Below are 24,724 nucleotides of genomic sequence, written 5' to 3'. Positions count from 1 at the left end.
GTTGAACTGAGTCTTCTTTTACAAACCAGTACAATCCAGGTCATCTACACCGGGATGAGAGCGACGTTGTAATAAGAAGACCTCTGACATGGCGGGCTGATGAATATCAGAGATTACATGCTAATCCATGACCAGGAGGGAGGCAAAGGGAAACCAGAGAGCAAGCTGCGACGCTACGAGGCTACAGGAGCATGCTGACAAATCAATCCAGTCTGAAACCATCCTCACTAACTGGAACAGGACTGGAGATTTTTTGCTCGACACCATCAATAAGGATTATCCAGAGTATTAAAGGGGCATTCCACCAATTTCACACATAAAGGTCAGTTTACTAGTCACAGGGAGAACTACTTCAGTATAATGTCTTCTGTGGCTCTGGAGGTTTTTTGTCATGTCTCAATAAAAACAATTACACAGGAATGTCATCAGGGTTAACCAGGCGTGGGAGTCACAATCTTTCTTTTATGTGGAGGTTCAATATTCATTATTGAATATGAGAAAAAAAGCAGCAGAGAAGGAAAATTATTCACCTCAAGGTTCTTTTAGTAGCTGCTCTGAAGCTTTGCTGAGTTTTTCCCAGTTGTAATACAATAGTAGATGTTTACATTTCTGAGCATTGTAAACTGGCAATAACCTAGGTTTTTAGAGGAACTTGGAGGTAGTGGAAACAAGTTCTCAGTTACATCTCACCGATTAAAGGGTATCCCTCAAATGCTAGACCCCTCTCTCCCAGCATATTTGAACAAAAATGCATCCAGCAGTTTCAGAGCATAATTATATAATTGAAGTTGTGTTTGTGTCTATCTGAATGTAAGTCCAATATGTTCTCTCTTGTACTGTAGCTCTGTTTTTGATATTCATCAACTCTTGAGGGAAATATTTGTCTATAGCTGCTAAATGCTCTAACTGTGTCTGTTTGCTGTTTGCTGATGAGCAGGTATAGTGTGCGATGGGTTTTTATGTTTTTTTCTCTGAAAACGACATAATAAAAAGTTGTGGGTCGTGAATTTAAAAACAATAAAGCTACTGTACATAGAGCTGAGAGGCAGATGACACCTTAACATAGAAATAGTCATGTGATCCATATTTCATTTTTTTTAAACACTGATTATCAACTATATATTACTTCTGATAGCTGTAATAGTAGTAGCAGTAGCAACAGCAGTAGTAGCAGCACCAGGAGCAGTAGCAGTAGTAGTAGAAGTAGTAGCAGCAGTAGCAGTAGTAGTAGCAGCAGCATCAGTAGTAGTAACAGCAGCAGCAGTAGTAGCAGTAGTAGCAGTAGTAGTAACAGCAGCAACAGCAGTAGTAGCAGTAGCAGTAGTAGAAGCAGTAGCAGTGACATCAGTAGCAGCAGCAGTAGTAGTAGTAGCAGCAACAGTAGCAGTAGCAGCAGCAGTAGTAGCAGTAGTAGTGGTAGTATTAGTAGCAATAATAGTAGCAATAGTAGTAGCAATAGCAGTAGAAGCACCAGCAGTAGTAGCAGTAGTAGCAGTAGTAGTGGCAGCAGTAGCAGCGACAGCAGTAGTAGCGGTAGTAGCAGTAGTAGCAGTAGCAGCAGCAGTAGTATAAGCAGTAGTAGCAACAGCAGTAGTAGCAGTAGCAGTAGCAACAGCAGTAGTATCAGCAGCAGTAATAGCAACGGCAGTAGTAGAAGCATTAGCGGTAGTAGTAGCAGTAGTGGCAGCAGTAGCAGCGGCATCAGTAGTAGCAGTAGTAGCAGTGTCAGCAGCAGTAATAGCAGTAGTAGTAGCAGCAGTAGAAGCAGCAGCCACAGTAGTAGTAGTAGTAGTAGTAGTAGTAGTAGTAGTAGTAGTAGTAGTAGTAGTAGTAGTATTAGTAGCAATAGTAGCAGCAATAGCAGTAGAAGCAGCAGCAGTAGTAGCAGCAGTAGCAGTAATGGCAGCAGTAGTGGTAGCAGCAGCAGCATTAGTAGCAGTAGTAGCAGTGTCAGCAGCAGTAATAGCAGTAGTAGTAGCAGCAGTAGCAGCTGCAGCAGTAGCATTAGTAGTAGTAGTAGCAGTAGTAGTAGTAGTAGTAGTAGTAGTAGTAGTAGTAGTAGTAGTAGTATTAGTAGCAATAGTAGCAGCAATAGCAGTAGAAGCAGCGGCAGTAGTAGCAGCAGTAGCAGTAGTGGCAGCAGTAGTGGCAGCAGCGGCAGCAGTAGTAGCAGTGTCAGCAGCAGTAATAGCAGTAGTAGTAGCAGCAGTAGCAGCAGCAGTAGCAGTAGAAGTAGTAGCAGCAGTAGCAGTAGTAGTAGCAGCAGCATCAGTAGTAGTAACAGCAGCAGCAGTAGTAGCAGTAGTAGCAGTAGTAGTAACAGCAGCAACAGCAGTAGTAGCAGTAGCAGTAGTAGAAGCAGTAGCAGTGACATCAGTAGCAGCAGCAGTAGTAGTCGTAGTAGTAGTAGTAGTAGTAGTAGTAGTAGTAGTAGTAGTAATAGCAGTAGCAGTAGTAGTAATACAGAGTAGAAGTAGAAAACTTAAAGAACTGAAGCCTTGTAAAACTTACCTTAACTCCATCACTTTCAACGATGTTTCACATGTTTCAACAATAAACTGCTTACTGTCTCAAGCTGCATCATAAGAAAACATAATGTGCTTGTTTTTCTGCATCAGATTTACATTTTGAAATACTGTTCTCTCTTCACAGGGATTCAGAGCAGCCATTTGTTAAGGACTATAAAGCACAGCCTTTCATCTCATATTGTTTTTAAACTTTAAGGCTCCTTGTGCAACTTAACTTCCTGGTGGTGCTGTGGGGTTAACATGGTTCAGTGGAATCTCTCCCACAGAAGAAATTAAACCAAACTCCTGGGGAATTGCTCTGCTCTCTCAATTTGTGCTGAATCACCAGGGGACCCGAGCAGCAGGGCAAATGATAACTTGCCCTTGATTCAGCACAAATACTCATTAATTAAGCCCCCGCCTCAAATCAGGTCTCTACCAAACTTTCAAATGAACTGTACTTCATTAGTATGGTATGTTAAATATTATAAGTTAACCATCAAGATAAACAGTAATGTCAATGTTAAAAAAGAAATGGGAAAATTAACTTTCGTGCATTATATCACCAGCTGATAGGGAACAAATTTGCAAAATACATACATGAAACAACTAACTCAGACTATTGAAAAGAATACATGTGGAAGATTATTATTTTATATTTTTAGACAAATTCAAAGTAAGTACAAAGACAATTTCCCTTCAAGATGCTGGAGAGAATTTGGTGAACAGAAGGCAAATCACATCACATATTTTGGTCATGTAAAGCTGCAAGTGGCTTCTGGGAAATTATTATATATAGTATATTAGTATTTATAAAAGCCCACTCATCCTATTACTTTTATTAGAACTCTATTAGAGTAATTCATAGTAATTACAAGCAATTAGTTAAAAGATGACCAATTAATTAACTCAAAATGGAAGGATCAAGTAAATTAAATATACCAAATTGAATATTGTATACAACACACAATATTACTAACGTTCCCCGGGTTACATATGACAATTAATCTGTGTATGACAATTAATTAATTTATCAATTTTCTGTTAATTATACCTGATATTGTTCATTTTCGTTACCTTTTTTTTCTCTTCCCTCTTCTGCTTTGTTGCTTGTTATGTTGTGTTATCATATTTGTATCTTTATTACTTTTTGTTTTGCATGCCATATAACCATAACATTTCTTTAATGCATAAAAAAGAAAGAAAAAAGGATGGTATGTTGATGTGAGCTTCATTAAAGAATCCAGGATTGGTTAGTGTTGTTCCTCTCTGTCTCCAGTTTCTCGTAATGGAAAGAAGAAGGAAAGGAAGGAAGTCCGTGGAGCGTAGATGGAGAAGAAACTCTCAGAAAGGAATCCGATTATATAGGCCAAGTGTCCTTTTACAGTTATTGACTAGCTGCCCTCTGAGCCGCCGACTCAGCTGCCTGACAGATCTGGATCGACAGCATCTTAAACCAAGTGCATCCTGCTGTAAACAAAGTCACGCAGTCTGCTTGTTAAAGGTTTTTAAAAGTTCACACAAATTACAAGAAAAAACACTCATTTATATATTGTCCGGTGTCTTCCTACAGGTAGTTTTGGCTTTATTTCTTAAATACAAATGAAGGTACTTCACTTGAGTGTTTACATGTTATGTTACAATATACTTCTACTTCATTACATGTATCTGACCGCTGTAGTTTCTTTTCAGATTAAGAGTTTACATTAAAAAAAAACTTGTAAATACAATGCATCTTTTTAAATGAAACCAGTGGTTTTACTTTTTTGTCCTGTAGAAATTTCAGGATGCTGCATTGAGGAAAAAATCTAGTCCAGTTCCACTTTTTCCCAGATGACCTGGGGTTGTTTTGTGGCACCAGTGGTCATCAGAACTACATAATTGTCTAAAATCCTGAGGTCAACAAACTAGACATGCTCCACTCCTGAGCTGTGTAGATATTATAGATACAGTCCAGGAAAGTCCCAAACAGGGGAACAGCCTCATTCAAAGCATTACTGTTACAGTAAGAACTAAATATAATTTGATGTTTATTACATCTACTTGTTTTATCATCAAGACTTCCTAAAGGAACAGTTGGACATTTGTGGTGAAGCTTATTTGCTTTCTTGCACAGTTGAGTTTAATTAAAAGGAACAATATTAATCTCGCACTGGACAAGAATGAATGACAGTAAATATCGTGTCATAAATAGATAATGAAACACTTTTATTTGTACAGCACTTGTCAAAACCAAACTTTATATAGTTCAATTAGGGTTTAAAAAAAATTCAGGATGACTTGAGGCAGATAAAACAATGCTGATAGCATCTTATAAAGATTCAGATTTGTCTTCACTAACTTGTAGTTATGTAATATATCAGAGCCACAATGATTTCACAGTCCTAATCTCTTTCTTTCTTTGTTGCTGCTCTTGAAGGTATAGTCCTTTGTTTATATCTACTTTAAATGTCCTCGCTTGTAAATGTATGTTTTTCTGTTTCTGTCAGGAAAAGAAATGACCGCAATTCAATTTTCCAAAGGTTTCAATAAATAGCCTGAATGTTTATTTTTGAACTAATTACTCAAATTAATAAAGCATTGAATTATTCAACTATACACTTACCATAAAGAAGATAGGAGACAAAACAGGCAAAACTAAAAGAAAGGTAATATTTTGAGTGATGAGGTCTCCACTGAAGAGAATCAAGTTTTTGTTTTTGTCCAGTTGGCGGTGATGTCCTGTTTTCTACCTGAACAAGCACAAACAGAGTGTAACCATCCGTCAACATGGAAAACAAACAATTCTACATACCAAATAGCATCTGTGTGTGTGTGTGTGTGTGTGTGTGTGTGTGTGTGTGTGTGTGTGTGTGTGTGTGTGTGTGCGTGTGTGGGTGTGTGTGGGTGGGTGTGTGTGTGTGTGTGTGTGTGTGTGTGTGTGTGTGTGTGTGTGTGTGTGTATCTCATGTCTATTTCTATGTTTTTGCCACAGTGTATTTCCATAGTCTCTCTTCGTGTATCCTGTAATCGTTGTCTCCATTTTAATGAATGACCTGAAGTAAAGTTAAAATAAAATGAAATGGCACCATGGCTCATATCCTGGCACGGTGTAAAATGGCACTCACCCAAAGACCCTGAGACGCCCGCTGACATATTGGAGCCATACCATCAATCAAATTTGTGAGAGGGGCCAACAGCCAGATAAGAGAACAAAGAACAACTTACTGCAAACAGCACAATCATGGGAGATGAGAGTCGACCTGGGAAGAAGGCGGCATCTCCCCCGGGGAATCCAAACAACCTCGAGGCCAGATGTGGTTTTGTGGTCTGTAGAGGTTCAAATGATCATCCTTGTCGAACTGAGAGTCCCATGGGAAGAGGGCTGAGACCAAGCTTTTGACCTGCAGCAAGATTGCGGGGAGAAAGGGTGGCAGGCTTGGCTATTCCCAGTCGAGGTCGGCTGCAGAGTATTCCTAGCACAGTCAGGGTTGAGAATGGCTACAGTCATTTGAACGACATGAAAAGGGAGAAAAGCAGCAGCCCACAGGTTGGGGGAGACAGCCGTAAGAGCCTTTTGTCGCTTATGGAACAGAAGGGAAGAGTGGCGCTGGAAGCCAGGAGGAGATGGGCAGTGATTTGGCCACCACTGCTGACCCGCCAACGAGAAGCTGTTATGGTTAAGTGTCGAATCACCCGATGAACGTTGGATCACCTTCTGGCTACCTTCTGCAGTTGATCTGTTTAGGTGAGAGAAGCGGGGGCATCTGTTATTGCCATGATAGTATAATTACTGTTCTCCGGGGGACTTGGAATTTTGGTTCCAACAGACTATGTCTGTCCCAACAGTAACGCTAGCTCCATCTACAACAGCTGCAGCTACAACAGTTAAATACTGCGTACACACTGATGCAACAGTATAAACTAATAATAATCTAATAATGGTCAGTGGTGGAAAGTAAATAAGTACATTCACGTCAATTTTGAGTGATTTACTTTACTTGAGTATTTCCATGTTACGCTCTTTATACTTCTACTTCACTACATCATGGAGACAATTATTCTACTTTTTACTAAATTTATTTCAGAGCTTTAGTTACTTTGCAGATTTAGATTATGAATACAAAATATATATCAGGCATGATGTATTGTTTAATATTAGATTAAGCGACACATTTGTCATGAAGAGTGGAGCAGGTGGATCCACATACAGGAGGCTGCAGGCAACAGGAACTTTAACAGGAAACAAATTTAATTTAAGATTTGGTGCAGGCAAGGCAAAACAAAACTTCACATAACAAACACGGGGATCCATCAAGAACAGAAAAACCAGTCAAACTAATCTGAGAAGGGGATGGAGTGCAGGTGGAGAGATGGGTGGAGGAGTCAGGTGAGGGGAAAGAGGCAGGGAGCTGATTAGCAGGGGAAACAAAATGTTTAAAAGGCAGCTGGACAGAGCCAGACCGAGACATCATCATCATCATATAAAGTAAATAAAATGAACTTCTCCTTTACCAGCTGCAACATTCATAGAATACTTTATTGCCAATGTAAAAAGTACAAAGAAATGAAGTGGTCTGTGATTAACACATGTCACAAATTATAATCAAGTGATATAATATAAATGATTATGAAATGGATTGTTCTGCATGATGAGCACTTTGGATTTTGGTACATGTAACAGAGTATTTCACTGTGATATTACTACTTCTACTTAAGTAAACGCTCTGAGTACTTCTTCCACCACTGCTGAATTGTGCACTAAAAATGGGAGTTGCCTCATAGACTTCCTGTTCTAAAACCCAATCATGAGTCTGAACCAGCTGCTATTGATGAACTACAGATTAATTTATCAATCAATACTTACAAAACACTGAGGAGCGGGAATCCATGCACAGTTTTACCTCCTCTTTTGAATCCATTTAAAACAGACAAGCTGTCTATTTAGCCTTTATTCCCCTGACTTGAAAAATCTATAGAGGATATTGTACAGCGGAAGAATTAGAACGAAGAAGAACAAGAACAAGAAGACGAGCTGCTGATTGGAAAACACAAGGAAAAGGTCAAGTAGGAGGAAGAGATGCAGAGAGAGCAACTCTGCTGAAATCGAATCATTCCCTTGAGTTTAACAAATGACCTGTCTGACTCTGTGTGTGTGTGTGTGTGTGTGTGTGTGTGTGTGTGTGTGTGTGTGTGTGTGTGTGTGTGTGTGTGCGTGTGCGTGCGTGTGTGTGTGTGTGTGCGCCACAATGTCAACATTGGCTTCGATTGTTCTTGCTTCAGGCTCACAGTTTGTTTATGCAGAAATAACTACTGGCACTTACCCTCCACACTGTATTATGCCTGTACACACCCATACACATATGCACACACACACAAAAACACACACACACGCACATATACACACACACACACACACACACACACACACACACACACACACACACACACACACACACACACACACACACAAGACAGTGGAAATGGAAGTGCATTCGCTGAAGGAATGAAACTGGACTCCTTCGTGTCTCATGATGGTGGAATATTAACGGAACTTGTTAACATGTTACAAACCAGGTCGTTCACACTTTGAAATACACTAAATAATTACTATTAGAGTGATTATTCTTAATTATAGTGTCCAAGGTCCATTACTGCTGCGACTGCTATAATGTATTACCACTGTTAGAATTAGAAATATTCAGCTAAAACCTAATTAATCATTATTATTCATTTGCCAGACAAAGACAAAACGCATCATCTTCTTTATTCCTGCTTCATTCTCTCCATGGTTGTTATTATTCATATTAAACTCTTAGAAAAACTAGCCAACACATTGAAGTGACAATAACAAGCTTAGTTTTCTTGAGAAAGTGAAGAGAAATAAAAATATAATATTCAGCTTTAGCCTATCTTATCTATTTCCAACATAAAAAGGGACATTTAAATAAATAAATAAAAGCTTTCATGCTTTCAAGAGCTTTAGCAACTAAAACATAAAAACATTTCATTTCAAAGATGATTCACATGTGACATTTCCTCTAAATGTTGAGGAGTTTCTGAAGATACAGATAAAGCTTTCCTTTCATAATATGAGCTGTGAATATCTGACTATCTTCTGACAGATTTTCATGATGCATATTAAGCAGCACAACAGCGATGATCTCTGCTTCTCACCCACTTACTCCCTCTTGTGATCTGCTGCTATTCCTGTTGCAACTCTGAGTCAAAAATGTCCTGCAGGAAAACACTGGTTTCACATGCAACTGCACAACAGGCGAGATGATACCGCTGACAGCAGACTGGAAACATTTCACACACCTGGGGGAGGAAGTATTCAGATCCTTTAGGTAAAAGTACTCAGACAACCTTTCAAAAATATTCTGCTACAAGTAGAAGTCCATCCATCCATCGTCTACCGCTTATCCGGGATCGGGTCGCGGGGGCAGCAGCTCCAGTAAGGAACCCCAATCTTCCCTTCTCCGGGCCACATCCTCCAGCTCCGACTGGGGGATCCTGAGGCGTTCCCAGGCCAGTGATGAGATATAATCTCTCCACCGAGTCCTGGGTCTTCCCCGGGGTCTCCTCCCAGCTGGACATGTCCTGGAACACCTCCCTAGGGAGGCGCCCAGGTGGCATCCTTACTAGATGCCCGAACCACGTCAACTGGCTCCTTTCAATGTAAAGGAGCAGCGGCTCTACTCCGAGTCTCTCACGGATGGCTGAGCTTCTCACCCTATCTCTAAGGGAGATGCCAGCCACCCGTCTGAGAAAACCCATTTCGGCCGCTTGTACCCGTGATCTCGTTCTCGTACAAGTAGAAGTCCTGCATATATATTGTAAAAGTATGTAAGTATAATCAGGAAAATTTACATAAAGTACTAAATGTAGAAACATTATATTATTATATTAAATTTATAAGTAATATATAAAAGCAGGACATTCTTTATAAAAATTGGAACTATGAACTAATGCTTATTTTCATTATCTATTAATCTTCTGATTATTTTCTCCATTTTTGAGTGATTGGTTTGTAAAAATAGTGAAAGTAGTGAGACATGCCGTCACAAGAGCCCAAAGTGTCACCTTTACAGTGTGTGATTTGTCCAACCAGCAGTCCAAACGTCAATATCACATTTATTAAAACGAAACGCAGCAAATAATCACACTTAAGAAGCTGGAGCCTTGACATTTTAAAAATATGTACATGTGTATAGATGTAATAAATAGTTGCCAATACATTTTCTGTCAATCGACAGATTGATTAATCGACTAATCGTTTCAGCTGTACTTGTATAAACTGCTGGGTAGTTTAATTTATAACAAAACTTTATATACTCTTCATATGTTTTGTCTGCAACAATCTTAATTTGTAATGTAGCTGTCAGATAAATGTAGAGGAGCAAAAAGTACAATATTTCATATAGTGAAATAGGCTAGAAGTAGAAAGTACAAGTACCTCAAATTTGAAGCATACTAAAGTACACTTCAGTAAATATACTCAGTTACATTCCACAGCTGAGTAATATACACTGACATAATACTTTAATATCCAGCAACACTCAGGCCCATTATCCTGTTCTTCCACTCAGCTCCCACAAGCAGCACTTTGGTCTCCTCTGAGAACAAGTTCAGAAAATAACTCCGACACCGACAAAACTCTCAAAACACAAGCAATATCTGAGTCTGAATCATATTATTTATATACTAATGACTATTTATAGATTAATACAATATTACTACTATGTTGGTTTGTTATTCTAAATTCATCCTTTTTGGCTAAATTCATACTTTTGGGGATTTTTTACATGTAGTGGAATATTTTCAGTGTGGTATTAGTATTTTTACTTAAAGTAAAATATTTGAATACTACTAATTATTAACAATGGAATGCAACTAATTACATTTGCTCAAGTATTGCAAATTTGAGATATACAGTATATCTCAAAAGTGAGTACACCCTTTAGATTTTTGCAAATATTCTGTTATATCCTTTCAGGGGATAACATTATCCTACTGAAACTTTGATATAACTTAAAGTAGTCAGTGTGCTGCTTGAATAACAGTATAGATTTATTGTCCTTTGAAAATTACTCAGTACACAGCTGTTAATGTCTAAACAGCTGGCAACAAAAGTGAGTACACCCCATAGTGAACATGTCCTAAATTGTGCCCAATGATGTTGTTTTCCCGCCCTGGTGTCATGTGACTCGTTAGTGTTACAAGGATTCAGGTGTAAATGATAAGCAGGGCTGTTAAATTTGGTGTTTTGGGCACAATTCTCTCTGAATGCTGGACAACATGGCACCTCATGGCAAGGAACTCTCTGAGCGGCTGAAAAAAAGGATTATTGCGCTTCACAAAGATGGCCTTGGCTATAAGAAGATTGCCAACACCATGAAAATGAGTTGCAGCACAGTGGCTAAGATCATACAGCGGTTTTCCAGGACAGGTTCCACTCGGAACAGGCCTCGCCAGGGTCGACCAAAGAAGTTGAGTCCACGTGCTCAGCGTCATATCCAGAGGTTGGTTTCCAAAAATAGACGTGCGAGTGCTTCCAGCATTGCTGCAGAGGTTGCAGAAGTGGGATGTCAGCCTGTCAGTGCCCAGACCATACGCCGCACACTGCATCAAATCGGTTTGTATGGCCGTCGCCCCAGACAGAAGCCCCTTCTGAAACCGATGCATAAGAAAGCCCGCAAACAGTTTGCTGAAGACAATGAATCCAAGAACATGAGTTACTGGAACCATGTCCTGTGGTCTGATGAGACCAAAATAAACCTGTTTGGGTCAGATGGTGTCCGGCGTGTGTGGCGGCACCCTGGTGAGGAGTACCAAGACAAATGTGTTTTGCCTACAGTCAAGCATGGTGGTGGCAGCATCATGGTCTGGGGCTGCATGAGTGCTGCCGGCACTGGGGAGCTGCATTTCATTGAGGGACACATGAATTCCAATATATACTGTGACATCCTGCAGCAGAGCATGATCCCCTCTCTTCGGAAACTGGGCCGTAGGGCAGTTTTCCAACATGATAATGACCCTAAACACACCTCCAAGATGACAACGGCCTTGCTGAAGAAGCTGAAGGTTAAGGTGATGGACTGGCCAAGTATGTCTCCAGACCTAAACCCAATTGAGCACATGTGGGGCATCCTCAAGAGGAAGGTGGAGGAGTGCAAGGTGTCCAACATCCGTGCGCTCCGTGATGTCGTCGTGGAGGAGTGGAAGAAGATTCCAGAAGCAACCTGTGCAGCTCTGGTGAATTCCATGCCCAGGAGGGTTAAAGCAGTGCTAGATAACAATGGTGGTCACACAAAATATTGACACTTTGGGCACAATTTAGACATGTTCACTATGGGGTGTACTCACTTTTGTTGCCAGCTGTTTAGACATTAACAGCTGTGTACTGAGTAATTTTCAAAGGACAATAAATCTATACTGTTATTCAAGCAGCACACTGACTACTTTAAGTTATATCAAAGTTTCAGTAGGATAATGTTATCCCCTGAAAGGATATAACAGAATATTTGCAAAAATCTAAAGGGTGTACTCACTTTTGAGATATACTGTATGTACTTAACTTGAATATTTTCTTCTCATGCCACTTTATACATTATACTCCACCACCATTCAGAGGGAAATACTTTTTTGTTCCTCTTACAAGATTTGCACACAAAACATATGAAGAGTTTATAAAATACGATGTTTTGTTATTAATTAAACTACCCATAGGTTTATACAAGTACAGCTGAAAAGAGGAGTCCATTAATTAGTCGAGTGATGGAAAATTATTTGGAACATTTTTATGGTTTAAGTCATTTTTAAGTCATGGTTCCAACTTCTCAAATGTGCAGATTTGCTATTTTTCCTTAATTCATTGTAATGTATTAGTAATAATGTTGAGGTTATAATTGTGATCATGATTTCTCACTATTTTCACTATTTCTACAACAAAACAATCAATTGATTAATGGAGAAAATAATCATCAGATTAATCCATAATGAAAATAATCCTTAGTTAATAGTTCAAAATGAGCTCCAATACTACAGCAATAACATCTTGCTTTTACACTAATGCATGAATAATAATAATAATAATAATAATAATAATAATAATAATAATATAATAATAATGGTATAATAGGCTATATCATAGTATAACATTCAAAGGGGATATTTCCTCATTATACTTACATATCGTACCTTTACTTAAGTAAACATTTTTCAATGCATGACTTCTACTTGTAACAGAGTATTTTCACAGTGAGAATACTTAAAGTACTATTACTAAAGTTAAGGATCTGAATACTTCCTCCACCTCTTTAGTTAAATGTATTAACTTAAACAAAATATAACCAGCCTTACCTTTGGAATAAAACCCTCCCATTCGTTGAAATTACGTCATGTGAACTGAATCCCAACATCTCGCGATACTTTGTGGATTTATAAAGCCCTCCGCGGCCTCTGAACGTTCTTTCGTTTTCTCCCTTTAGCGGTGAAGGTGCAACAGTAATCGGTCGTCCCGAGCCCGGGTTCATCCGACACCCTCACCAAGCTGAACTGAGCTCAACCTACGCTGCAGCAACATGCCTCCCAAATTCGATCCCACCGAGATTAAAGTTGGTATGTTTTCAGTGTCAACTGGGTAATATAAACAGAAGCTTGTTCACAGCCAAGATGGAGTCGTTCTGTGCCGGCTGCCTCCGTGTCTGCCGGCCTGTGAACGGTCTTGAGAAAACGGTAAAGATGAAGCACGAAACTCGACGAAGAACTTGGGAAAATATGTCTGGCTTAAGTTCCGCATGCTTAAATGTCTTTTCAGGTTATTCGTGGTGGCATTAGTGACCAAAAAACTGATTTGTCTGGCCGACGAAATGCTAACCACGTGGGATTACCACTAGCTAATTTGGCTATCCTCATAGGCGTTTGTTTTGTAAAATGTTGCTTTTATTTATACAATTATGTTTAGGCATCGTTATTCATAGTAATTTTATTCATGGATTCCCATAATTTGATGTTTCAGTGATCCCTTTTACTGATACTGACGTTTATGATTTTTATATTTTTTTCTTATCAATTAATATAACTAATTAAAGTAGTGACAGGTTACCGTTGATCCAGCCATAAGAAGTTGAATCAGTAGACTACCTCATACTATTTGTTTGACTCCTGCAGTCTTGCCCTGAACAATTCTGGTAATTGGCCAAAATGCCAAACTAGTTATTACAAATATCAGGGATGTAGTTTTCATAAAACTGTGGCGCTTCACTCAAGGAATGGACATTGAGGATTTTGGATCCTCCAATTGTCATGCACAGCACATTGTTAAATGTATGCGCTGCATTTTGTCCCATCCTATTAGGAGTCAGTCATTTCTGAATTGTCAACTTAATGTGATTAACAAAGTGTACCATGTTTGTTGCATGATTTCAAAGTACACAATTTGTGTGAATTAATAATTGCTAGTCGGTGGCTGTAAAGAAACTGCATAAAGTGAAGCCCTTTTGATCAGGTTGTGCTCAGAATCTATTTTTTGTCTTATAGTGTACATGAGGTGCACAGGAGGAGAAGTCGGTGCCACATCAGCCCTGGCCCCCAAAATTGGACCTCTGGGTCTGGTGAGTGTGAATTGAAAAGTTGTTGTACAAATTTAAAACTAGCCTCCCGCCACTATGCCTGTCTGTCAGAGTGACTGAGTATAATCCAGTGGAGGCTCAGATTGACCCAGCTTTAGGAAACAGGGATGCCCGAAAACAATGGACAACTTTGTGCCAAAAGTTTGGAACACAACATGAGGCTTCATTATTCAGTAATCCTGGAAGATTTTTATGGTTTAGAAAAACTCACATTTATAAAATCTTTGGTGTGGGTAGTAAGTTTAGTTATCTCATCGTATCTTTTTTCCTGTATTTTCTCACCAGTCTCCCAAGAAAGTGGGTGATGACATTGCCAAGGCCACCGGTGACTGGAAGGGCCTGAGGATCACTGTGAAGCTGACCATCCAGAACAGGCAGGCAGCGGTACGGCATTATGTCCAAATTCACAATATGAAGCTCACTGATGCTTCAGCTTAGTGGAGGCATGAGGACGACTTGCTGTGATAATGACTCCTGTTTTGTGATTGCTTTTAAGGTCGAGGTTGTTCCCTCTGCATCTGCTCTGATCATCAAGGCTCTGAAGGAGCCTCCTCGTGACCGGAAGAAGGTCAAGAACAGTAAGTTACTGTGACCTTCTGTTGGAAAGAATGTGAACCTTAAAATATGGTTGCATAAATTGTAGGTTGACTAATTTCACCCTTATTTCATAGTCAAGCACAGTGGAAGTGTGACCTTCGATGAGATTGTGACCGTCGCTCGCACCATGAGGGCTCGCTCCATCGCCAGAGAGCTCTCTGGTAAGAAAACAAGAGATGTCAAAACCCTCTGAATTGTATTTTTTTTTTTTATAATGTTGGTGATTATATAGGCATCACAGTAGGCTGAATGGTTCACTTTTTACATTGCCACATATTCATTCAGCTAGTTTGCTTGTCAGCCTCCCGCCACTATGCCTGTCTGTCAGAGTGACTGAGTATAATCCAGTGGAGGCTCAGATTGACCCGGCTTTAGGAAACAGGGATGCCCGAAAACAATGGCTAACTTTGTGCCGAAAAGTTTGGAACAAATTATCATTAATCAAACTAAAAACGCAGATTTTGATCCCACATCAGTTTGAACATTTCACTTTTTCTCAAAGATTTGAGGTTGAAAATTGTTTATCATAGATTTATTCATATGCAAATAAATTGACAATCTGTTTATTTACCTTCAGGAACCATCAAAGAGATCCTGGGTACCGCTCAGTCGGTCGGCTGCACCATTGACGGTCGTCCTCCCCATGATGTCATTGATGACATAAACAGCGGCAAAGTAGAGTGTCCATCTGATTAAATGAGCGGCACAAATAAAACATTGGAAAACTGGACGACTTGTGAACATTTCTTTCTTATTTTACACGAAACTCTTAATGCACAACTAAAGTATATTTACATTTTATGCCACTTCATACTGATATATTACAGAGCCACTACTTATTACTCTAACTCTTATCTGGGGAAACCAGATGAAATATTCTATAATAGCACTTTGTTAATCTAAATGATATTAAAGTTATGTTTAAATTTACAAGGTGTATAGGAAAGCTTTATTTATACTCTGGTCGGCAACCTTTACTATCAAGAGGCACCTTGCCCAAATATGGTTTGTCTGGAGCTGCAAAATGTTTAACTGTTACATGGCCTGTGTTGCATTTATAACGAAGGAAAACTGGTCTTTTGAATAGAAGGCCAAAATACACTGACATGTTTAGGCCTACTTTGAAATTTAAACAACTATGCTGGCCTGTTGGCAACCTCCCCATATTTGAATTATATGAATATAATTACCTTTATCCACATGTCTATCACCAAGATTGTCCACTGCAACAAAATATTTAGCTCCATTTTGTCAAGGCTAGAGGGGATAAAGAGCATGTGGCTCCCCCTGACAGTGCAACATAACTGTTAGATTCTGGTGGATAATGTAGCCTCAAGCCTACTGCAGAGATGACTCCTATCCAACTCCATGTTTTCCAACCTTAGTGCTCAGACTAAACTGACTCAAGTGGAATCACATTTATCAAACTTAACATGACCATAAACTTGTACCTCCAAACATGTGTACACTTCATATAAAAGCAGTTCCCCTTAAAGCCCCTAACTCAAACTAGTGCAGCATTGTGTAGTGTTACCTGGATCATGACACTTGACCAATGTTTAACACTAGAATTGTGATACCTCAGCAAATGCAGATTTAGTTTTGGACTTTTAGATGATTCATAATTTATCACAAATGTAACCATAAGTCTCAATTACTCAGCCAGAGTAACTAAACAGCTGTGGTGAGAGTGAGGTGTTTAAGGTCAGTCATGATTCAATGCAGTTTAACAATTTATTGAAAATCTCACCCATTGATATACAATTCTACAAAAAGTATAAATGGTTCATAACTGAACACGGGTGCAGCTATTTATACTGAGGTCATGTAAACCAACACAACAGTTCAATACAGCCATCAGTCTGAGAAACAATCTTTTCAAGTGTAAAACTTCCAACTCAGTATTGATCACATTTAGCTGTTATTGGCTACAAGCATTTTGTCAAATAGGATGTGTAAGTACACAGGAAACAGCCCCTTGTTACAGATACAAAAACCCAACCACGATTCTTTCGTACCAAAAGCTGGAGTCAAATTTCAGGTCAGGTTTTGTTTTCTTATTCTCTAGCAAGAAGTTATATCTAAAATGTAATCTAATATTAGACTATTTTATTTTGTTTAACTTTTGGCTTCTCTTGTTAAAAAAAAATCTATTTATAACTGGACACGGGTCAAACTACAGTCAATGTTCTCACTCCCTCCAGTGGTAAATTGATTGAAAAGCTTATTTACCAAAGTATTAGTTTAATGAGCCAGAATCAGTCATTTTGTATTTATTTCTACACACTAACTACTTTGTATTCTTTACTGTCAAAAACAGTGTTTGTATCAAAACCTCACATATATACAAAAACAGTTTCAAATACAAAAAGGACGCAAGATCTGGAAGTGCATGACATAGTTTGACTTGTGGTGTCGTTGTGCTGAAGACAGCAGTTGCACAAAGAAGTGCTTTATGAATGTAACCCCACCTCTTCTGAGCTCGTCATGCTGCACTGTGAACCTGGGTGTATTGATTTGTGGTGGCTCTACAATGACCAAGCGCCACTTGAACGCATCCAGGAGAGCGATGGAGTGCATTTCATTGTTAGTGTCATCATCAGCGCTTCATCAGTTTTCCACCTCCTCATCCTCCTCCTCCTCCTCCTCGCCTTCGTTCTCAGCTTCAGGTTCCTCCTCCATGCGCTCCTCCTCCTCTTCCTCCTCTTCCTCCTCTTCCTCCTCCCTGCTCTTATCGTTCTCAGAGTCGGTCTTTTTCTCTTTGTCTTTACGCTTCTGCTCAGACACCTCCTTCTTTCCTTTCTGGCCCTTCTTGTACACTGTAGTCAAATACAAACACCAACATTTAAATATCTAGCATCATCCATATTGTGCCATGTTTTACACACTCAATGTAAATCTTCAGCATTCTGAGGTCACAATTGGACTAAAACTGAACTAGACTGAACAATCCACCTGTGTCCACACTGAACCTTTTTCTTCTCCAGTGGTTTAATGGCTAGAAAGTTAGCTCCACCAACTGGTTATCTGGCATACCAAATCCTAATAACTCGTATAAAAGTAGTGGATGAAAGCGGGCATTTATTAGCAATTTCCATCCTAACATTTGCAATACATGTGGATGGAAACCTGGCTACTTTTGTACCAGTAACATTTCTGAATACTTACATTAAAACAAAAGATTGTAGCAGCACAAGGTTAAATACGCAGAGATATTAAATGTACGCCTTGTTCAGCCTGATTAAGAGCACTATAATAAAACATTAATTGTTATGTCTATACAAGAGGTTAAAAATGAAGTTGTACAGCACAAGTGTCAAAGAGTTAATACAGCTACAATCTAAAAAGGATGCTGCTGCAGTATGTCCCCTTAAAAATTGATGCACTGACCTTCCAGAGCTTCTCTGAGAGGCTCCAGGAATCGTTCAAACTCCATTTCCTCCATCGCAGCCAAAACGTCTCCTGCGTTCAGAGTTTTCCTTTTGGCTTTCATGGCAAAATTGTTTGCACTGTGACAAGATACACAGAAAGAAAACATTTGTATTGAATAAGTAGTATAATGGAACATTTCACAAATTACATTCAGGGTCTTAAACTTGACAATTAAAAAGTTATAAGTTGAATCAGAAATCCTTTATTCGTCCCACAGTGGGGAAATGTATAATGTTACAACAGCAAAGGGACAGTGAAGACTAAATAAGCTAAGTAGGCTAACATATTAAATAAAATAGGCAAATACACATGTATTTATTTAAAATAAGTAAAACAACCATGGTAGATATCAGTAGCAGAATAATAAAGTAAGTGAACTAGCAGGAAGTATAAATAATGATACATATAAAGTGAATATTGCATTAGAACAGAGTGATTGATCCGACGCTTCTTTTTTTCTGTTGAAATGTGTCATTTTGTGAATCAATACTTGACTGATTTTTGTAAGTGGGTTTTTATTCTTACCAGGACGTTGCATACAACACAAACACACTGGCAGCTTGGGATATGGCTCTCCTGGCTTCTTTCGACACATTCACCCCATCTGGGAGCTGTTAGGAAAACAAACGGTGCGGAGGAGTTGTCTCAAAGCTGCTGCATATATTAATTTAATTGGAAACACAGGCACATTGAGAAAAATGTATTCACTCAGGGATGATAACATATTCATGCTAAAAGAGAATAGTAACAAATAAATGATATGGTCTTTTTAGAAACAACAAGAAGCTACATTTCTATACAGCTACAGTAGGACAAAATGAACAAAATTCAAAAAATATATAATATTTCTCATTTCCAGTGAAAAACATTAAAATGATGTGTGATTTTTGCAGGGATCTGTGCCAAAACAATGATTATTCCTCATGTAGGATATGATGTGTAGGCCAGGACATCTCTGCAGCACCACAGTATTTTCACACTTTTCTCCCTAAACAGTGTGCCTCCTGCTATTTTTAAATAAAATAAATTAAAATATTTCTACTCTACTGGATTGACAAATATTTTACTTTTAGTCCACTAAATTTATTTTAAACTTAAATTACTTTACAGATTCAGATTATTATTATTATGGATTAAGATACCCAGCAGTATAAAAAGTAGTTAAAATAAACCTTTACGCACTACAACATTAAAGTGATCAATAAGTATAATAAAATAATCTAATATATATTATTCTGATATGGGCCATTCTGCATGAGTACTTTTACTTGTGGTGCATTTGATGCTAATACTTTTGTACTTTTACTAAATAACTGTATAGTACAACTTTGTATACAGGACTTTATTTTTACAGTCTAACCTTAGTCTATTAGTCTAATAGTACTTTTACACAAGTAAAAGATACTTCCTCCACCTCTGGTCAGAGGGGACATTTTACTTTTAAATACATTTTGTAATGATACGGTTGTACTTAAGTGGGATGAGTAAGTCTTTTTACATTGTAGTATTGGTACTTATAACTCAGTAAAGGCTCCGAGTACGTCTTGTCTTCACACTCACCGCCTCCTTGATGATGCGGGTGATCACCGCGTTGGGAAGGTTTAGATCTTCGGGTCTCTCTGCCATTTCTCTCACCGGTTACAGAGTCCCTCAACTCGCCGTATACTCACCACTAACCGTATTGTCCGGCACGGATAACCGTTACCTCTCGTGTTAACAGATTAGCACTGTTCTGTTAGCCTGGAGCTACCTAAAGTAGCTAGCTAATGTAAGTAGCTCGTTCAGTTTCACAGTAAATGTAGTTGTTAAAGAACTGAGTTTTAAGAAGACGTTACTATCAGTATAATCGATTGGTTTCCCTTTTCATTGATAAGTTCAAACTGTGTCTGAAGTTGCTCGTGTGTCCACCACAACCGATTTGTTTTGGGACGTTTCCCGCGAACCTTCCAAGCACGAGCCCTCCTCCGTCACCTTTCAACTCCGACCTCTCTGACGTGAGCGTAACGTATGTTGACTGTAACGTAATTACGTAAACCTAGGAAAATAACTACCGGTAAATAAAATAAACTAATCAAAATAAATGGTAATAAAATAAATATTACATCGTTATATTTATTTTGTTTTGTTTCAGTGGTGGGAGAAGTATTCAGAACATTTACTAAAGTAAATAAAGGACTAAAAAATACTGTTACAAGTCCTGAATTAAAAATTATACTAAAGTAAAAGCATGAAGCCCAAGTATAATCAGGAAACTAGGACTGTTGTACTATTAGATTATTATTACTCCTGTATTAATGTAAAATAAGGATTTTACTGTTGAAGTTAATTGAGGTGATATTGTTTTCAACTTGTGACTCTGTGTGTGTGTGTCATTATGGCAAAATGTGCTCCTGGAGACTACTGCTGAAGAAGGAACTACCACAGAGGCCGTTTTGAGTACTTTGCCAGGTGTTTATATTTCTCTCTGTCTGTCGACCAATTTTGTCACCACGATAGCATCTCAACCGTGCAAGATGAAGTCACAAAACTTTACTGAGATCAAAATAAAGGCTGAGTTCGAAGATGGGTGGGGTCCGTGCCAGGCCGCCTGTAGTAGGGTGGAAGGAAGTGGGGAAGGGGCCATTGATCTCCCCACTTTACATACTTCCCTGGCCTGATTTGGGGTCACAAAACTTTATAGATATGTAGTTGAGATCAAAATGAAGGTTGAGTTTAAAGATGGGTGTGGTCCAAGGCAGGGTGCAGGAAGTAGTTGGGTAGGAAGTGGGGAAGGGGATTGTAAAAATAAAGAAAATAGTGAGAAATGCGGTCACAATTGCCAAGAGACCAAAGTGACACCTTCACAATGTTTGTTTTGTCTAACCAACAGTCCAAACCTCAACATTATTACTAATACATTACAATTATTAAAAGGAAAAGCAGCAAATGTTCACTCACATATTCATTTGCAAAGCTCGAACCATGAAATGTTGGGTAGTTTAATTCATAACAAAACATTGTACTTTAAGCTAAATATTACACATTGCATATTGCTTTTTCTTTTTTTCCATTAAAAATGTTGTCAATTAATTTCAGTATTCATACAGTGCTTTGGAAATGAGCACGGTGATGACAAGTATGTCTAATGTGGTAGTTTCACAAGCTTTGGTTAATTTGGTTGTAATGTTTTTTCGTGTCAATTTAAAATAATCTAATGCTTTTTGTGAACAAACTTTTTGTTTGTATGGCCTTGAACTTCCTGTTAGCTGTGAGTGTTTTCATAGATAACATCATGTGTTTAAAGACCACAGGCATTTATCAGTGAGCCACATTGAGACATCGCCCATTACAATATCAACTGCAAAAAACATAACTGAAACAATAGGGCTCTGATTTTTTCTTTTTCAACAAATAGAATGAAAATACCAAAACCAACAGTTAATGTAATGTATTTACTAACAACATCAAAATAATAATAATAATCCCAATCAGAATTTGCCCAAGGTGACTTTTCAAACTAATAGGCCTTTCTCACAGCAGATGTGTCATCATTGCATCACATTTTTACTCGGAAGTCGGAATATCTGAGTTCCCAGTCGGAAATTACAACCGGAACTGGAACGCCCCCTAATGTCGGGTTTCAGGCTCGAAAAGTCAGGAGAACCTCAACCTCACCACCCCCAACCTTAAAATCCAATATAGCTGCTCGGCACATCAACAGGAAGTGAAAGCTGTAGTAATCTACTGTTTATTAGGACTTATGGTTTGTTTGTTTCTCATTAAATCAGTCGTACACACAGTTCTGTCCAACTTCTCTCTGTGGACATTTTGCTACAGTGTATATACATGTATGTACAAAATACCACTTAATGAGTTTGACGGGTATTGCTAACCTTTCTAACTTGTACTAGAACGTGGTGAATTTGGGTCTGTAAATCGGCAGATAACTTATTTTGAGGTAAATCAAGTACCCAGTACGAACACTTATTGCGCAATTAGCCCTTATTTAAATAATTAAATCCTAGTAATTGTAAAATGCACTAATAGCTAGAGTTTTTTCTTTTACCTCTTGTGAATTAACCAAGACAGAGCAGCTGGGAGGCAGGGTTGAAAGAAAACATAAGTGTTCTTGCTGGGCCCAATGGATGAGGAAAATAACCACATGAACCAAGAAGTCACATTTTTGGCTTTTTTGGCCACTGAGCAACTTTCATAGAAATGAACGGGGCCTCCAACGCTGTATGCAGCTCTCTTTACACAGGATTGGAAGGTGGTCAGCGTGGGTGTGACATCATTCTATCATTCATATAATAAAATGTGTTGATAATCTATAAATAAAGTATACAAACATGTATTAAAAACTAAATTTGCAGCTTAAGGAAATTACTTTTGCCCTTTGTTACATTTAATTCAACTATATATTTGAGAAGTGTTTTTAAAGTTTTACGTCTTCAGTAAGACATTGTTGACTTTAGTCTTTTATGGGATTTGGTGACAATAAGAAACATACAATAACTTCTTTATTTTAAGCTTTAAAATATGAGCCTTGTGTTTTTCTGAGTATGTTGGACTCTAGAGGGGACGGAGATGGACTGTCACATCCATTAAATACAAAAAAATACTCTGACAAACAAAACATTAAAACCAAGAAACCACCTGAAGTGATAATGCTCCCACTTGCCTCGTCACACATTATTTGCAGTGTACAGATGAATATTAAAAACCCTGACTGGGCAGACTTTCAGCTCAGCTCACACCTTCATTACTAACACAAGGTCAGGGGTATTTAGGTGGTTTCCATGGTAGCTGGCTTTCTCACACATGCAGGTGGTGATGCAGCCCACACATTGTAAAGCTCTGTAGAGTAGGCTATGCAAAGAAAGAAAGAATTTCTACTCCCACCAAGTTCAAGCTTCTGTAGCGGTTTTCTGGGCAGCGCTCCAGGGTACTAAAGTTTCTTCAGCTTAGTGTGTTGGAACAGTCACTTTCATGGTATTCACCTGACATGTCCACAAGTTGCTGCAGATGCCGATGTGTGTCCAACCAGATCAACAGTTCAAGATTTTTATTTTTTTGTTAATATGATTATTGTTTTTCAGTCAATACTAAGGAGGAGTAAATATTGCATTATATCAATTCAACAACCTGCACCAATGCACCAAACTCAATAAACAACTTGTGTACTGTCTTGGACTTAACCAACTTGAAGGTACCATCCAATATGAATATGAAGCAACATAAGGAGTTTGTGTCCACCTGATGAACGTGGGCAGAATATGAGACAATGGGCCCCTGGGCACAGACATGCAAATGGACCCACAGTCTCTTCTACAGAGGAGGAAGACACACAGACTGTATAGTTGTTTATCCACTTTCTATTGTGTCTCTTTGTTTTGCTCATTTGGATATTTGTTGTGAAGCTCTTTGTAGTCTCTTCATTTGTCTTTTTACTCTTTTGGTGTCTCTTTGTAGACGTTTTGAGTTTCTTCCTGGTTGGTCTTTTTGTCGGTGAAGGCCAGGGGGGCCCTGACACTTTGGGCAGCTGGGCCTTTGCCTGGTAGGCCTCTTCAGTTATCCATCCATGCTGATGAATGTAAGTATAATACAGCTCTGTTTTTGGTGATTGTCAACCCCTGAGGGTGTGAAACATTCTACAGTTGTTTTCTCTGAAAACAGCTGCTGCTGAACTCGATCTGTATCAGCGTTCAGACCAAAACAGTATAGTTGTGGGACATAAAACCAAAACAATGAGCTGAAAGACTTTTTAGAGATACGTGGTTCTCACAAGACAACAAAAACATATGATGATCTTATAGAATATGATGCATTGCTGTAGAGGAAACTATCTAACAATATGTAAAGAAATTTAAATCAGCACCTTCTCCAGCAGTAAAATGTAACCTACATATTGATGCAGCAGTAATATTAATCCAAGAAGCATCTGACAGGGAACATTTTACTGCACAATGAATACTTTTACTTTTCATACATTTTGATCATCATACTTTTACATAAGGTTTTGAATGCAGGACTTTTACTTGTAGTGAAATGTTTTACTTTTACTTAGGTACTGGAGCGGCAGTAGCTCTTGGGTTGCCGATTCAAGTCCCCGAACAGACCAAGTAAAGAGTGTGGACTGGTACTTTAAAAGATACCAGTTCACATCCTGATAATATAATAGCTGCTCACTGCTCCTATTACGAGGATGGGTTAAATGCAGAGTCTAAATGTCACTGTGTGTGCTGTGTACTTGTGTGGGACCATTAAAAGAGGATTCAATTTCCATTTCCAGACTTGTGATTTTGCTGCACCAAAGTCTCTCTACAGCCACATACATTCAGCATGTTTAAAATACAACAATAACTCTTTTGTTTGTATAGTCAAAATGATAAACCACAAATCTGCCTTACAAACAGAAAACAACACCCTCTAGAATCAGGTTTATTGTCAAGTAGGTTTTCACAGACAAGGACTTCATCTTGGTATTTTGGTGCAGAACAATAAACATAGCAATTATCTTATTATGTTGCAAATCAAAATAAAAGAACATGTAATGCAAAAGTCAAGAATCATAAATATGAATGAGACAATTTT

General features: G+C 38.6%; 2 protein-coding genes and 2 non-coding genes across 5 annotated transcripts; 3 read left to right on the top strand and 1 right to left on the bottom strand.

The window, feature by feature from the left end:
• Positions 1 to 12,950: 12,950 nt before the first annotated feature.
• On the top strand, positions 12,951 to 15,449 carry rpl12 (ribosomal protein L12). 2 transcript variants are annotated; one of them, XM_029461104.1, is made up of 6 exons: positions 12,951 to 13,109; positions 14,031 to 14,104; positions 14,408 to 14,506; positions 14,619 to 14,700; positions 14,794 to 14,880; positions 15,297 to 15,449. In XM_029461104.1, the coding sequence occupies exons 1-6, from the start codon at positions 13,073 to 13,075 to the stop codon at positions 15,413 to 15,415; spliced, it is 498 nt and encodes a 165-aa protein (XP_029316964.1). In that variant the 5' UTR covers positions 12,951 to 13,072; the 3' UTR covers positions 15,416 to 15,449. The 2 variants fall into 2 exon arrangements, with proteins under 2 accessions (XP_029316964.1, XP_029316973.1); XM_029461113.1 differs by having other exon boundaries at positions 13,089 to 13,226.
• LOC115006530 (small nucleolar RNA SNORA65) lies at positions 14,150 to 14,276 on the top strand. Its single transcript, XR_003832079.1, has one exon. It is a non-coding gene; the product is annotated as a small nucleolar RNA SNORA65 (small nucleolar RNA).
• LOC115006529 (small nucleolar RNA SNORA65) lies at positions 15,024 to 15,151 on the top strand. Its single transcript, XR_003832078.1, has one exon. It is a non-coding gene; the product is annotated as a small nucleolar RNA SNORA65 (small nucleolar RNA).
• Positions 15,450 to 16,434: 985 nt separating the features above from the next.
• On the bottom strand, positions 16,435 to 20,160 carry pole3 (polymerase (DNA directed), epsilon 3 (p17 subunit)). Its single transcript, XM_029462345.1, has 4 exons — positions 19,712 to 20,160; positions 18,677 to 18,762; positions 18,110 to 18,228; positions 16,435 to 17,538 (listed from the first exon to the last, which is right to left on the bottom strand). Exons 1-4 carry the CDS (start codon positions 19,775 to 19,777, stop codon positions 17,330 to 17,332), a joined length of 480 nt encoding a protein of 159 aa, XP_029318205.1. The 5' UTR covers positions 19,778 to 20,160; the 3' UTR covers positions 16,435 to 17,329.
• Positions 20,161 to 24,724: the final 4,564 nt, after the last annotated feature.

This window comes from Cottoperca gobio, chromosome 3 (assembly GCF_900634415.1).
Source record: "Cottoperca gobio chromosome 3, fCotGob3.1, whole genome shotgun sequence".
Classification (NCBI taxonomy): Eukaryota; Metazoa; Chordata; class Actinopteri; order Perciformes; family Bovichtidae; genus Cottoperca; species Cottoperca gobio.
The sequence above is the reverse complement of the archived record's forward strand: the minus strand, read 5'-3'. Positions and strand labels throughout refer to the sequence as shown.

Excerpts from the sequence above, each read along its gene's own strand:
- rpl12 (XM_029461104.1), top strand. The coding sequence starts at position 13,073 with ATGCCTCCCAAATTCGATCCCACCGAGATTAAAGTTG. Across the intron at positions 13,110-14,030 it reads TCCCACCGAGATTAAAGTTG|TGTACATGAGGTGCACAGGA; the intron begins GTATGTTTTCAG and ends TTTGTCTTATAG. Across the intron at positions 14,507-14,618 it reads TCCAGAACAGGCAGGCAGCG|GTCGAGGTTGTTCCCTCTGC; the intron begins GTACGGCATTAT and ends ATTGCTTTTAAG.
- pole3 (XM_029462345.1), bottom strand. The coding sequence starts at position 19,777 with ATGGCAGAGAGACCCGAAGATCTAAACCTTCCCAACGCGGTGATCACC. Across the intron at positions 18,229-18,676 it reads GTGTTGTATGCAACGTCCTG|TGCAAACAATTTTGCCATGA; the intron begins GTAAGAATAAAA and ends ATCTTGTCACAG. Across the intron at positions 17,539-18,109 it reads TCTCAGAGAAGCTCTGGAAG|TGTACAAGAAGGGCCAGAAA; the intron begins GTCAGTGCATCA and ends ATTTGACTACAG.